This window comes from Myripristis murdjan, chromosome 12 (genome assembly GCF_902150065.1).
Source record: "Myripristis murdjan chromosome 12, fMyrMur1.1, whole genome shotgun sequence".
NCBI classification, from domain to species: domain Eukaryota; kingdom Metazoa; phylum Chordata; class Actinopteri; order Holocentriformes; family Holocentridae; genus Myripristis; species Myripristis murdjan.
In genome coordinates, this window is record NC_043991.1 from 7,282,816 (window position 1) to 7,297,023 (window position 14,208).

The 14,208-nt window shown below is 43.7% G+C and overlaps 1 protein-coding gene across 1 annotated transcript; it reads right to left on the reverse strand.

The window, feature by feature from the left end:
- Positions 1-8,576: 8,576 nt before the first annotated feature.
- On the reverse strand, positions 8,577-13,253 carry nefma (neurofilament medium chain a). The gene is made up of 3 exons (XM_030066127.1): positions 12,073-13,253; positions 10,970-11,094; positions 8,577-10,724 (listed from the first exon to the last, which is right to left on the reverse strand). The coding sequence occupies exons 1-3, from the start codon at positions 13,129-13,131 to the stop codon at positions 9,065-9,067; spliced, it is 2,844 nt and encodes a 947-aa protein (XP_029921987.1). The 5' UTR covers positions 13,132-13,253; the 3' UTR covers positions 8,577-9,064.
- Positions 13,254-14,208: the final 955 nt, after the last annotated feature.

Genomic DNA, 14,208 nt, shown 5'->3' on the forward strand with positions numbered 1-14,208 from the left:
TGAATATAAATTGCTACCATCAAACCGAATATACAGAGTTCCACGGTTTCATAAGGTTAGACTGAAGCACTCTTTTGTGCATCAGTCAATCCTAAAATTAAACACAGAGCTTAATCCCCGATCAAATGCACGTTGAAGGGCTATGAATATTGTGTTTGGTTATTATGTGATGTTCTTTTTGTATAATGTCAAGTTAAATGTATAATGCTATGTTAAATGTTTATAAATGGAGCTACCAAAGTGCAAGACAAATTTCAGACTAGTCTCACAATAAAGTGATGTCAAGTGAAGTGTCTCAGCACTTAAGAGTCATGCATTGGGCCATAACAAGATTGCTGGACAATTAAACAGTGAGAGACGAACGACAGATTTCATGAGGATGACTCCTTCAACAGACACAGGAGAGGGAAGTAGCTGTCCAGCAAACCAAGAGCCACAAACAGCCAGACTACATATAATAAGGACAGTGTAAGTCATGGAAGTAAAGCATTACAAGTGTCTAGTGCAAAACACTGGAAAACCTGCAGGAGAGTGTCAAGAAGCTAAAATAACTGAGGAACCTTTTTTTTGGAGGAGCATTCTTATTTAAATGACATTGCTTTGTTTTATATTGATCTTTTTGCACTGCAGGATAAGATTTTATTTGATAGTTATATTTAGGCCAATTTATGTTGAGCTTGATTTTTTTTTTTCCATGTTTGAGAATGCAGGTGTCAGATGTTTAACGTAAACTGCAGTAAACAGATGAAACAAAGGAAACTGTTTTAGGTGATTTATTGAAAATATTAAAAAAAAATATTTTGTAGAGAAAGTACAGGAGAGAAAGTAAGTAAGAAAAAGGGAAAGCTGAGGTGAGAATTGCCCAAACCAATATTGTAACTTAAGTTAGTTATGCAACACTGTAATCTGTGGGTGTGATTGCACTATTCTATGATAAATTTGTCATAATGTTTAAGAATGTAAGAGATTATTTCATAGATATTGTAGCCACAGTTATAGCCATAGGCTGCACATCTTTTAAATCAGATCTCTGGGGGTGGGAGATGAATAAACATCTGGGTAAATGTATAAAATGTAAGGTACAACTGTAGAAAAGAACACTTCTCCAAAGCATTGGGGGGCAAGGGATGTATTACTGTATGGTGTGAAAACTTGACTCATACTGTAGCAGCTGAAAATGTCCTGGAAAATTCCTGGAAAATAATTTCTAGAAAAGACTGGGAACCCTGTATGTGTGTACCTGCTTTACTAAGTGTGATTGGTGTTTTGTTGATTTATTTTAATGCAGAATATCTCTGGTGTTGCACTTACTGCGTTACATTAGATTTTTTTGTTCTGTTCTAGATTTTTTTTCTTTTTTCTTTAGACAAATATATGTAATACACCCATTTACACATACTCACACACAGACACACTTGCACACACACACACACACACACACACACACACACACACACACTGATCATTAAACAGGTACAGCTTTCTTTATGTTTTTTTTCTACCTCATATTTCTATTATTGGTATCCATATTTTGTTGTTTTATTGATATTTATTTTATATGCAACTTTGAGTTTATTTTTTTTTATATTTAGGTAAGATAACCTATAACTCTGTAAGGAGTTTTTTTATCTCACCTGCACAATCTGTTTTTTTTTTTGTTTGTTTGTTTGTTTTGTTTTGTTTTTTTGTTATTTATGCTTTCATTGTTGTGCAAATAAAGAAAGAAAGAAAGAAAGAAAGAAATGTTTCACCTGTTTTACTTCTTCGCAGACCCCAGGAGGATTTGCAAACATTTTCTGAATTAAAAATATTTCAAATTCACAAGATCCACTCCAAAACATGTGGCATCTTTGTAAAGTTTTGGTTGTCGTCTTGAAGGCACATCAGGAATTTGTATATGTATAATGTCCACCAACGAGGACAGCTACAAACTGGCCGGGTGTCAGGAGGAGTGAGAGACTGTATTTTTTACTGAGTACCAAAAAAAGAAAGAAATTCATGCAAAAAATTGGAAGATGAATAATTTATTAACACACATCAGAAAGTCCTATAGTCATCCATAAAACCATGATTACAAAGTATCACACTCTTTGAATATAGCTGATTTTAACTGTGTTCTATTGTTGTTTGTTTGTTGTCTCATCAGTTATTGTTTGTGTATATTTATCCTTTTTTTTCTGGATTCCTAAAATCATTGAAAATGAGGGCAAGCCATCAATGATCCTTGAGATGTTGAATAAAGGTTGAATGAATAAAACTTCCACAGCAGACTCACAAATCAGACATGTAGCCGGATCTTTGTCCGTCTGAATAATCAGATCCAATCAGATGGACTGGTGTTAGATCTGCACTGTGTGGAAAGTTTATTATAATGCATGGCGGGCCCAGCAGCACTGAGTGTGTCTGTGTGCAGATGAAGCTCCTGATGCTCTCTGACGTTCGCCTGGTTTGGAATTTTACAGCTGCAGGATTCCACGTCTTGGTGACGTCATAGTGCAGCTTCTCTGCTGCTGAGCTCTGAGGAGCTCAGAGCGACTGCAACTAAATAACCACTGATGTTATGATTTGTATAGAAAAAAAGTAATCTAGTGCCATAAAATTAATAGAACACAGCAAACATGTGCACCTTCCGTCTTCTCCTGGCTACCAGAACTGGAGTTTAATCTTTTTATTTGAAATTATTTTTTGACCCAACTAGCGAGGCTAAGTAAAAATAAATAAATAAACAAATATTCATACTGCTGGGCACATTGTTTCATTGACACATGGTCACTAGTAGCTTTAAAAGATACCTTTTGATACTTTTTTTTTTTTTTTTTTCTATTGTTCCCACAGAATCCCAAATATTGAACCTGAATCCTGAAGACAAAATGTTTAATCCATGAATTATCCCAGAGCACCCCTGAATGGCTCAATGGTTCAGCATGTGCTTCTCTACTCAAATCACCCACTTGTTCAGAATCTATCCATACGTAGACGAGATAACCTCTGAATCTGTGGCATTCACATCCTGAGACTTGTTTGATAGTACTTGCTTCGGTACTATACTACAATAATGCTGTATGCAGATGGGTCATTGTGACATCATCACAGTAGCTATTGTGACATCATCACAGCAGCTATTGTGACATCATAGCATCATATCTGCAGGAAGAAAAAGCTTCATCACTGAATAGCTGTGACATCACCAAATACAAGCGTGACATCATCAGATGAGTGCATAAAAGGCCGTACACATCGCCCAGCCAATGCCGGCTCTTCTGACGACAGCGCTGTACAGCTATCAGAACTCTCGTTGGAAGAACCCCTGGTCCGTTCTGTAAGACACAATGCAGGACGTAACACCCAAAACACCCGCTGGTGCCCCCGCCTCTGGGGACCCAGCCCCAACTGAGGCCCCACAGCAGGTTGACCCTGAAGTCCCCTGCAGTGGTGGCCCAACCACAATTGAAGCCCCAGACCAGCTGCCCAACGCCTGGTCAAAACTGGGAGTCAAACCTGAACTCCCAGAGGGTGGGCTTCAAAAGACTGAGCAATCAAGCATTGCTCAGAGCCCAAGCCTTGACCCAGAGGACTGGCCAAGGCTTGGCCAACAACAGACGAGGGAGATGAGGAACGATCCACCACAGAGACCTGCTGCCCAATCCACCGGTAAGAAGATGCTGTGGAAAAAGTTTGAGCTCCAGGATGACACCATCCAGGAGACTCAAACTGAGAAGACTCCTGGGAAGAAGAGAAGGCGCAGGAAGAAACCTGCTGCCAAATGCAGTGATGAAACCCAGCTGCCATCTCAGGAGACAGAAGGTGAGGTGGAAATCCCCAATGCCTGGGGCCCGGTTCCAAGCTCTGATCAAGCCTCAAGCCTCGAGCCTGAGGATTGGCCAAGTCTTGGAGCCGAGGCTAAGACCACTCCGTCCAGGATGGGGACAGACACCCCCCCACAGCAGAGGCCAGCTGCCCAATCCACCAGCAAGAAGACGCTGTGGAAAAAGTTTGAGGAGCTCCAGGACGACACCATTCAGGAGACTCCTGAAACTGAGAGGACTCCTGAGAAGGAGAGCAGCAGGCAGACACCCGCTGTCAAATGCAGCGATGAAACCCAGCTGCAGTCTCAGGAGAAAGAAGGTGAGGTGGAAATCCCCAATGCCTGGGGCCTGGTCCCAAGCACTGGTCAAGCCTCAAGCCTCGAGCCTGAGGATTGGCCAAGTCTTGGAGCCGAGGCTGAAACCAATCAATCCAGGATGGGGACGAGACACCCCCCACAGCAGAGGCCAGCCGCCCAATCCAGCAGGAAGAAAACGCTCTGGAAAAAGTTTGAGCAGCAGGACACACACCAGGAGATTCACCAAACTGAATCACCCCAGAAAAAGTGCAGCAAAGTACCCCCGCTGCAAGCTGAGGTGAAAGGTGAAATCCCCAATGCCTGGGTCAAACCCCCACGCATTAAGGTTGAGGTGGAAGCTGGAGCCAAGCCCAAGCAGCCCCAGGATAAACAGCTGCAGGCTGCGAAACCCCAGGACTGTGCAGTTAAACACAGTCAGGGCCAAACTTCGCAGCCTGCCCTGGTGGTCAAGACTGTGCCCCCTACACAGCTTGACAAGGCTGCACCAGAAAACCCTGCACAGCTCCAGCTTCAGTGTCAGCTGCAGACAGTCGTCAGCCAGGCAGAACAGCAGGCAGACAGGTTCAAGGCCCTTGAGGAGGAGAAATTGGCCCTTCACCAGGAAATGAAGGAGCTTGAACTTATCCTCCAAGAAAAGGCGCCAAGCACCACTGCCTCATGCAAAACTGAGGAAACCACCCAAGACCTCAGGCTTGAGCTGAACGAGGATGTGAGCGAAGGTCCTTCAGTGCCTAAATCAGAGGAGGTACAGGACACTCTCCACAAAGAGGAAGAGCAAGCCAGGACTCTGCAGGGGGAGGTCCTGGATGGAGAGGTCCAGACAACAGCCACTCTGACCAGCACAAAGCAAAAGCTGGAGAACCAACTTGAGCAGGCACAGGAGGAGAGGCTCTCCCTCCTTCAGGCCAAAAACAATGCTCAGCAGGCACTGGAGGAAAAAGAGCAAGAGTGGGCGAAGAAGGAAGCCATCATGAAAGAGAGGATCGCCCAGCTGGAGAGGGACAGCACCCAGGCTAAAAAGTCCAAGAGGCCAGGCCTGTGGAAGAGACTATTTGGAGCCTCCACCCAGAAAGAGGGAAAGAAAGAGGCCGACTCTCCACCCAAGGGAAAGTCCAAGAAGCCGAGCCTGTGGCGAAGACTGTTCTGCATCTCCACCCAGCAGGACGACTGAGCCTAAGGCCAAGGACCCCGACAAGTTCCTCATTCTCCCTCAGAGAATCTGAGCACACCAACACCTGTGCTCACACACACACATACACACACACTCTCACACACACACACACACACACACACACATACATAACACACACACACTTCAACTCCCACCCCAAACCCCCTCTACACCACATTCTCCCAAACCCTTTCCCTTTCATTCAATTAAAAAAAAAAAAAAAAAAAAAAAAACTGCTTATATTGTGGCTGTCGAGCATTGTAAGTTCCACCATAGTCAACTCTGTGTGAAGTAACCTATCGGTATTTGAGCGGTTTTATTGAAATGCAGTAACATTTCATTTTAGTGTTATGTTCTAATTACATTCCACTATCTCCCAAGAAGCAGGTAATAGATAGCTGGTAATTTAACACATTTTTAGGAAAGTAATGCAAAGTTGATTCATTACAAATGCTTTATTTGTAATTATGGCTTTATATGGCTTTATACTTTATAAATATAGGGTGTGAGTGAATTTCAAAGGATTCAACAAACTGGAAGCTGAATTTAAATGTCTGTTTTTCAATGCCACATTTGGCTTTGATGTGGCATTGGAATTTTCTGCATGCTTTATTTAAAAATGTTTTGAAACTGGCAGAATACCATTCTGCCATAACTTAAGGCCATTGTATGCCCAGGGTGATGATTAATTATAAATACTTGTAGTACTTCACAGACATATCACAAAGGTGTGCCCCCTTAATGAAATAGAAAATTAATTTCACTTTATTTTACATTACTTTTTAATGAGTGTTTCATGGCATGCGTTACAGCAAATTCAGAGATAAATTATTTTATTTTATCATTCACTTTGCATTTAAACAATGCAAAGTCTCCATGTTTTAAAAAAAATCATAGATTATGGCTTTTTTTTTTTTTTTTTTACTTTTTATGAGATAATTCAAACAGACAAAGGGCAGGAGTAAAGAAACATGAAACATGACATTTTTTTGAATTTTTTTTTCTAATTTTTTGCATTAATTTCTTTCTTTCTTTTCTTTTTTTTACTTTTTTCTTTCTTTTTTTTTGTACTCGGAGAGATAAAACCTCTCAGTCCTCCTGAAACCCAGCCAGTTTGTAGCTGCTTCCTGTGTTGGACATTATACATGTGGAGCTGTAACTTCCAAACTTCCTGCTATCAAGGAAATTCCTGATGTGCCTTCAAGGGGAGAAACTAAACTTTACAAAGATGTCTTGTTTGAATGTCCGATTTTGTGAATTTGAAATATTCCTGTCATAATTTCATGGTACACACCTTAAAGATTATTTAGACCACTGAGCCACCAGTATACTAACATTAATCAAGACAGCAAGGATTCTCTTTTTCTTGATTTCTTTTCATGATTTCCAATCAATCCTTCCTAAAAATATTCTTCATGCTGGGGCAAAATTGAGTGCATCCAAGAGTTTGTTTTCTATGGAAAAGATTATGCAACAACAACACATGAGCTGAGGAAAGGATGACAGAACTCATCGTTTTTTTCTATTTTTTGTTTGTTTGTTTGTTTGTTTTGTTTTGTTTGTTTGTTTTTCTGCTCCATTTAGTTTGATTTGCTTCTACTGATGTACTGGGAAGGAAATTTTTTTCACAAGTGTCACAAGTCAAGTGTAACAGCTTGTATGAGTAGGGGTGGACTGGGTGGAGAAGGAAAGGGGAAGCTTTTTTCAGTGTATTTCTTTTAACTGATGAAAAATGAGTTTAGTTAGCGACGACTGCTGACAGGGCAGTTAGTTGCCTTTGTCTGATAGTAAGAGCACTCCAGTTTTGTTCTTTATTTCTTTAAATAAATCTTGTACCCATTTTTCTTACAAGAGCGACTGCGCTGTTATTACCTCCTTCCCCGCCTCTGAGCAATAACGTCTGCCATCGGTCTCTGTTCTGGACACTCTGACAAACAATTGCACATATTTTACAACCTCTTGCAAATTGCTTCTTCAGCCGCACATAAATTGAACCCAAAGCTGAAAGAGAGCATTCAGCAATGTATGATATCAAAAGATAAGGAGAGATTGGATCTTGTAACCTTACAACATAAGGAACAATCAAACCTCATGATAGTAGTTGCTCCAAAATAGAAAAAAACAACACTGAAATGGCACACAGTCCTTGTGAATGATGGTATTAATAATGGCAAGCTGCTGAAACAAATCCTGGGACCTTTTTAACAACATTAGGTCTGTTGTGTCAGTCGCTGACACAATGATTTTTCCAGACTTTTCCTGGCTCGATCCTCTCTATTGACAAGTTATTGTGTGTCTTAAAATGATGATCAATTTGCAAAATGTAGATATACCATTGCTTTCTGTCACCACTGTTTAATGCACTGCAAAGATGCAGATCAACAACAAGAGAAAGGAGAAGAGGAAAAATCCAGATACAATGAAATCACAAACATTACTTTTTTTGTAGTAGTTTTGTAGTTTTTTATGTTCTTAATGTTACAGTTAAGGCGAATTCTTAAGGGGAATGTGTTTCAGAGATTTGTTTTTTACTTTATAAAATAATATGGATGTAAAAAAAAAAAAAATCTAATTGTTGTGCAGATATATCATGATTATCAAGCACAGACCTTTATTCTAAACTTATTCTCTTTAAAATTGAATAAATTCAACAATAGGCAGCTACCTAAACACTTTTCCACTGTTATAATAGTGTGTAGCCCGAATCCATCTTTATGTATACCTTTACTTCCTCTAATAATTAAAATACTGTAAGAATCCTAAGAATAATGAAATGACACAAGAGATTTTTTTTTTTCAGTATGACATTTATTGAGCAAATGCTGCTGGGAAATCGTTCATGATGAGTAAAGTAATGGGATTGCAAACAGTAGCACCTCATTTATGTTCTGTATTTAAATTCAAGTCCATCCTATGCATACAAGAATGTATGTATCAGCGCATTTACATTATTTTTTTTTCAATTGCACTCGTTAGGTAAACATAATAGACACTGATAAAAAGCATGTTTAAGGCTAGGAGTTTCTTCAGGTTCATTAAGCTTTAACTGCTTCAGGTACTGAATGTATATGGTCATGACTTTCTCACGTCACTGCCTTTCTCTTTCTTCACTGTATGTTGTGTTAGTTGTTGTTTTTTTGTTTGTTTTTTTGTTTTTTTTGGCTCAGTTGGTATCTTCACGTCAAGTAAGGCTACTTCAGTAGAGCACGTGTCTGTGTAGAGGACCCTCCCACCTAACCCCCCCACCCGCGTCTTTTCTTCAACTCAAAAAAACGTCAACAGTAGTTCTCTCAGTCTCCCACCCGCCCAAGTTAAATATTCCTATTACACATTTACTCAGTGCACACAGTGTTTTCCTTCCATACATACATACAGATAAGAGAGGAAGGTACTCCCCTCCCCCTGAGCTAGCATGCAGACACCCCGCCCTGAATCCCATGAGCTCCCGTGAACTGCAGGAAAGAAAGAAAAGAGAATAGAATGTCTCACTCGCTCCTGACCGCATCTGCAGCGAAGCCCATTTAAAGCTTTCACTCAACATGCATGTTTTTAATTTTTGTAGCGTTTTAGTTCGCATTGTTTTGGCTTCTCTCTATGCTTTGTTTTTGTATGTTTGAGAGTGGTTATCTTTATTACATCGCTCTAGCTGTATGATTTCTTTGTTATGTTAGTTCTGGGTTGATTGCTTGTCGTCGTGTCCTCCTCTCTGGGCTCCCACTGCCCCCCTCCCTTCTCCTCCGTCTCTGCGGGATCCGCTGACTGGCGCCTGCTCAGTCGGACTCTGTCACCTGCTTGATGGACTGAGTGGAGTGCTTCTCTGTCTTCTTGGTGGAGACCAGCTTCTCCTGCAGCACCTCATCCACCTCCTTCACGGTCTCGGTCACGGTGACAGATTTGGTGACGTGCTTGGCTCCGTCCTCTCCGGTGGTGATGGTCTCCACTGTCTTGGTGATCACCACTTTCTGGCCGGCGTCTTCCTTGACGGGGCTCTCGTCCACGCCGTTGGTGATCACATCGGTTTCTTTTGCCCCCTCGTCCTTCTTTCCTTTCTCCTCTGTAGGACTCTTGTCGACATCCCCGTTCATGGCGACATCTTTCTTCTCCACCTTTTTGTCTTCCGCTGAATCGCTCTTTTTCTCTGATTTCTCTTCAGCGGCCTTAGGAGCCTCTGTCTTTGGAGCCTCGGGTTTGGCTGTCTCGGTCTTTGGGGACTCAGCTTTGGGAGATCCTGGTTTTGGGGACTCTGACTTAGGAGACTCAGCTTTTGGTGAGCTGGGTTTTGGAGATTCAGACTTAGGTGAGCCTGGCTTGGGGGACTCAGACTTAGGAGATGTAGGCTTGGGAGATTCAGATTTAGGAGACTCTGGTTTAGGGGACTCAGACTTAGGGGATGCAGGCTTTGGGGATTCAGACTTAGGGGATGCAGGCTTTGGGGATTCAGATTTTGGGGAGTCGGGTTTTGAGGCCTCGGTTTTAGCAGGCTCTTCCTTCTTGGCCTCAGGCTTTGCAGCTTCACCTTTGGGGGCCTCTGTTTTTGGAGCCTCTGTCTTGGCAGCCGCTGCTTTATCTTTGTCAGATTTATCCTCTGCTTTCTCATCTTTTCCCTTCTCCTCTTTTTCGCTCTCTACCTTTTTGCCTTTGTCTGCCTCCTCTTTCACCTCATCCTCTTTCTCATCACCACTTTTGGATCCTTTGTCACTACCTGCGTCTTCGGCCTGATCACCACCCTCCTCTTCATCACCCTCTTGCTCTGCTGCCTCCTCTTCTCCTCCACTGCCCTCTTTCTCTTCTGCCTTTTCTTTCTCAGGAGAGGCCTTAGCCTCTGGAGCTTTGGAGCATAATACTGTTTCCTCAACTTCCTCCTCCGCTTCCTCTCCTCCCTCTTCTCCTTCACCCTCATCTCCTCCCTCTGCATCGTCTCCCTTTTCTCCCTCATCCTCACCCTCTCCCTCACCCTCTCCTTCTTTTCCCTCTTCTTCGCCACCTTCTCCTTCCCCCTCTTCGTCCTCCTCACCCCCTTTGTCTTCCTCTTCCTCTTCCTCCTCAGCAGGTGCACTGGCGCTAACTTTGGCTTCTGTGGCAGATACAACCTCCTCCTCGGCCTCTCCTTCTTCGCCCTCACCCTCACCCTCTGCTTCATCTCCCTCTCCGCCCTCTTCTCCCTCCTCCTCCTCTCCCTCTCCCTCGTCTTCTCCCTCATCCCCTTGATCTCCAAGTTTGGCAGACAGCTCTTGTGCTATCTCTGCCAGGGCCTCATCCATGTCACCCTTGTCATCCTCCACCCTCGTCTCCTCAATGATCTCCTCCACAAACTTGTGCTGCACCTTGAGCTTTGGGGTGTCTGACTTAGATTTAGTGATCTTGGTGGTTGTCATTGCCTGGCGGTAAGGGAAAGTGCTGAAGTGGGTCTCTTCTCCCTCTAGGAGTTTCCTATTGGGAAAACAAACAAACAAAATGCACATTTAAATGTTAGTTAATATATTTATTTAAACATATTTCTGTACAGAATACATTCTGTGAATAGCGAGAAAACTGTACCAGTTTGCTCTAAACTGCTTTTTAAAAAGTGTATCTCTAGTCTGATTTAGGCAATTTCATTTTGTAAACAATGTCAAAACAACAGAATAAGCATGTAAATTAGAAAGGCAGCTGCAGAGTTTGCAGCTACAGTATACCTGTATGCAGCAATTTCAATGTCCAAGGCCATCTTGACATTGAGCAGGTCCTGGTATTCACGCAGATGACGTGCCATCTCCCACTTGGTGCTCTTGAGCTCATTATCCAGCTGGTGAATGGTCTCCTGAGGATAATAGCACACAAAGACTGGATGAACAGAGAGATACTGCAGGATGAGAAAGAGGGATGGCAAAGTATAAGGAGTTTTCAAAGTCACTGTAGAGTAGGTGCAGTATATTTCAGTAGGTTACACATTGTCGCATAGCAACAACTTTCTTGACCGAATGCAAATGAATGTAAAAGAATCCGTGTTTATTTGTCCTTCGTTGATATTGAACTCCTTGCACCAAAGGCTGCTGCTCTAATATATTCTGATGTAATACAGTATTCTAGAGGCAGAGACTGCTGCTGTTTCAAGGGCAGCCTCCACACACCTCTTCAATAGGCAACCCCTAAATCTCAGTGGTGTGATGCAAGGACAGAGCCAATGAAGGCATCGACCCGTGCCTCTGACTCAGCAAGAGAGGGAGTGAGAGAGAGAGAGAGAGAGAGAGAGAGAGTGAGAGAGAGAGAGTGAGAGAGAGAGAGAGTCTGCCGCAGGCTCCCTTTAACTGTTTCCTGACTTTTCTAAATCTCAGCTAGTCATGCTGCAAGTGTAGGGCACTGAACCACTCTGGCCAAAGGGTGTCAGCAGTGAGCAATATTTTGAAAGCCCAATTATGCGGTTATATGTAACATTACGCAGCAGAAAATGTTTTAGCACAGTCCTGTAGCCTATCCAAGACAGACTATACGGTTGTTTTATTTCGCAGTACCACTTTTTTTTTTTTGCAGATTTGATGTTCTCTTTAGTCCATGAAATGAGACCCAGGTCACAATAATCAAATTCTGACAAATTTTGACAGTATGAAGCAGATGAACTGAATGATATTTTGGTCGTGATTGTGGCAATAAACCCCATATTAGTCTATTTTGTAACTTTAATAAGACAAACTAGCCCGCTAAAACTCATACATGAAGTTATTCAAACAATATAGCTCTTTACGCACGGGACAGAAAGTTAGATTAATGACTACACCCATTTGTTTTATGTATTTCATACCTGGAGACTGGCCAGGTCGCTGCTGTGGCGGTCCTCAATGTCATTCAGCTGCCTCTCCAGGGAGTCCCTTGTCCCGCGGACAGACTCCAACTCCACCGTCTTGGACTGCAGCTGGCGACGGTAGTCGGCTATTTCATCACGGGCGGACTTTATGGCGTCCTTGTTCTGCTCCGCGGCCTCAGTGAGCTTGGCATAGCGGCACATGAACCAGTTCTCCACCTGCTGCAGGTTCTGGTTGGAGTGGCCCTCCAGCTCTGAGCGGATCTCCCGGAGAGCCTCGGTGATATCTGTCTTCTGGAAGTCTTTCCTCTCCATCGTCACCTGAGACGCCTGAACTTGGGCAATGAGGTCGCTCACCTCCTCCTCATGGTTATTGCGGATGAAAGCGATCTCATCTTGTAGGGACTGAACTTTCTTCTCCAACTCAGACTTAACCAACTCCGAGTCGCTCATGTCCTTCTTCAGGACACGGATTATGGCCTCCGTCTCTTCCCGGATGCGGGCTTCTTCTTCAAAGCGGTCCCTAAGCCGCTGGATGTCCTCCTCGATGTGGTCAGTATCGAGCTGAATCTGCGCCTTGTCATGGTGGATTTGCTCCAACATGGAGCGAAGCTCCTGCAGCTCCTGGTCATAGAGGTCGCCCAGCTGGGACCGCGACACCTGCTTCTGCCGCAGTGCCTGTATCTCCGTCTCGATCTGCTTGTTCTGCTGCTCTAGGTAGTGCACCTTGTCAATGTAAACGGCAAAACGGTCGTTCAGCCCTTGAAGTTGCTCTTTCTCGTTGGAGCGCTTATAGTCTCCGTTCAGGATGGATGTTTGACTAAAATCAACGCTGTCGGCGGAGCTGAGTACCGTAGAGCTGTAGGCTCGGGACACAGGCATATTCACGCTCCTCTTGTAAGATGTAGTCATCGTGGAGCCGGGGCTTGCCCTGGACCAGGACTGAGAGCGGAAGCCGCTGGACGGGGTGCCGCTGGAGCGGCTGTAGCCATAGCTTGTCGTCCTCGTATCCATGACTCTCCTAAAGGGGCTCCCTATCGTGTCCACCGGGTAACTCATCCGGTCAGACTACTTTAGGGATGTGCGCGTGCAGATGGAAGGGGACGGTGCGGGAGGCGGATGCGTGTGGCGACTGTGTGGGTGTATGTGAGTGTATGTGTGTTATGTGTGTGTGTGCAGGTGTGGGGTGTATGGCTCTCACGGCGACTGAGACTCCGCTGTCTGTCCTTTATATATCTGAGGCTCTATCGCTAACAAGGCAAGTAGAAGCAGTTTTGCTGGCCCGTTGGTGGAGGGAAGGGGAGGGGAGAGGAGGGGAGGGCACATTCCCCTCAGGCGCTCAGCCAATGGTCCAGGGTCCCGTTCAACACGAACCACGTGGCTCAGAGGAGCTACGTGGGTGGCCGGTTGAAACGGCAAAACGGACTTTGACAGAAATAAATAAATAAATAAAATTAATTAAACTGGTAATGGTCATCACTGCGCGTTACAGGTTTCACATTGTAGCCAGGCAGCCTGGGCGTGTCATTTTGGCACAAACTTTATGGGCTGTTACACTCAGGCTGGATGAACCATTTCAGACATTACAGTGGAAAAAGTGCAAAGTGCAAAATACAAAGACTTAGAAACTGATTTTTGTGATATTAGTGTAGAAATACGAATATCATAGTGATAAACATGGCAGGGGCTCAGCTCAAGGTCTCACATACAATGAAGGTGAAACATTGGACGACAAACGATTGACAGATGCTGCAAATTCACCATTATCAATAAATCAAAGCACTGTGTTGCATTATGAATAAGTTTGAAATCCACTGATCCGTTTCAGGACCACGGACAGCGGCGCAGCAGCCTGCATACAGTTGGCTGCTCTCCTGGACCTCGGACAGCGACCCGTGAATACCAAATGAGCTGGCTCCCCGGAGCAGCCGTCCTCATGCTGTGCAACAACATGGCAGGGGTTTGTTCACAATTTATTTCTGTCAGCTATGAATGTAAGAAACTGAACGGACATGTTGATAATGCCCCATTAAATAACATTAAAAATTTCCCTAGTTTAATTATCTTATAGGTGTAAGTTATGGCATCGATTACTGGATCATTTTCACTTGAACTGGAAAGACAGACAGAAATAGT

Coding starts and splice junctions, on each gene's coding strand:
- nefma (XM_030066127.1), bottom strand. CDS start 13,131: ATGAGTTACCCGGTGGACACGATAGGGAGCCCCTTTAGGAGAGTCATG. Junction 11,095..12,072: donor GCGACCTGGCCAGTCTCCAG/GTATGAAATACA, acceptor TATTATCCTCAG/GAGACCATTCACCAGCTGGA. Junction 10,725..10,969: donor ATTGAAATTGCTGCATACAG/GTATACTGTAGC, acceptor TTTTCCCAATAG/GAAACTCCTAGAGGGAGAAG.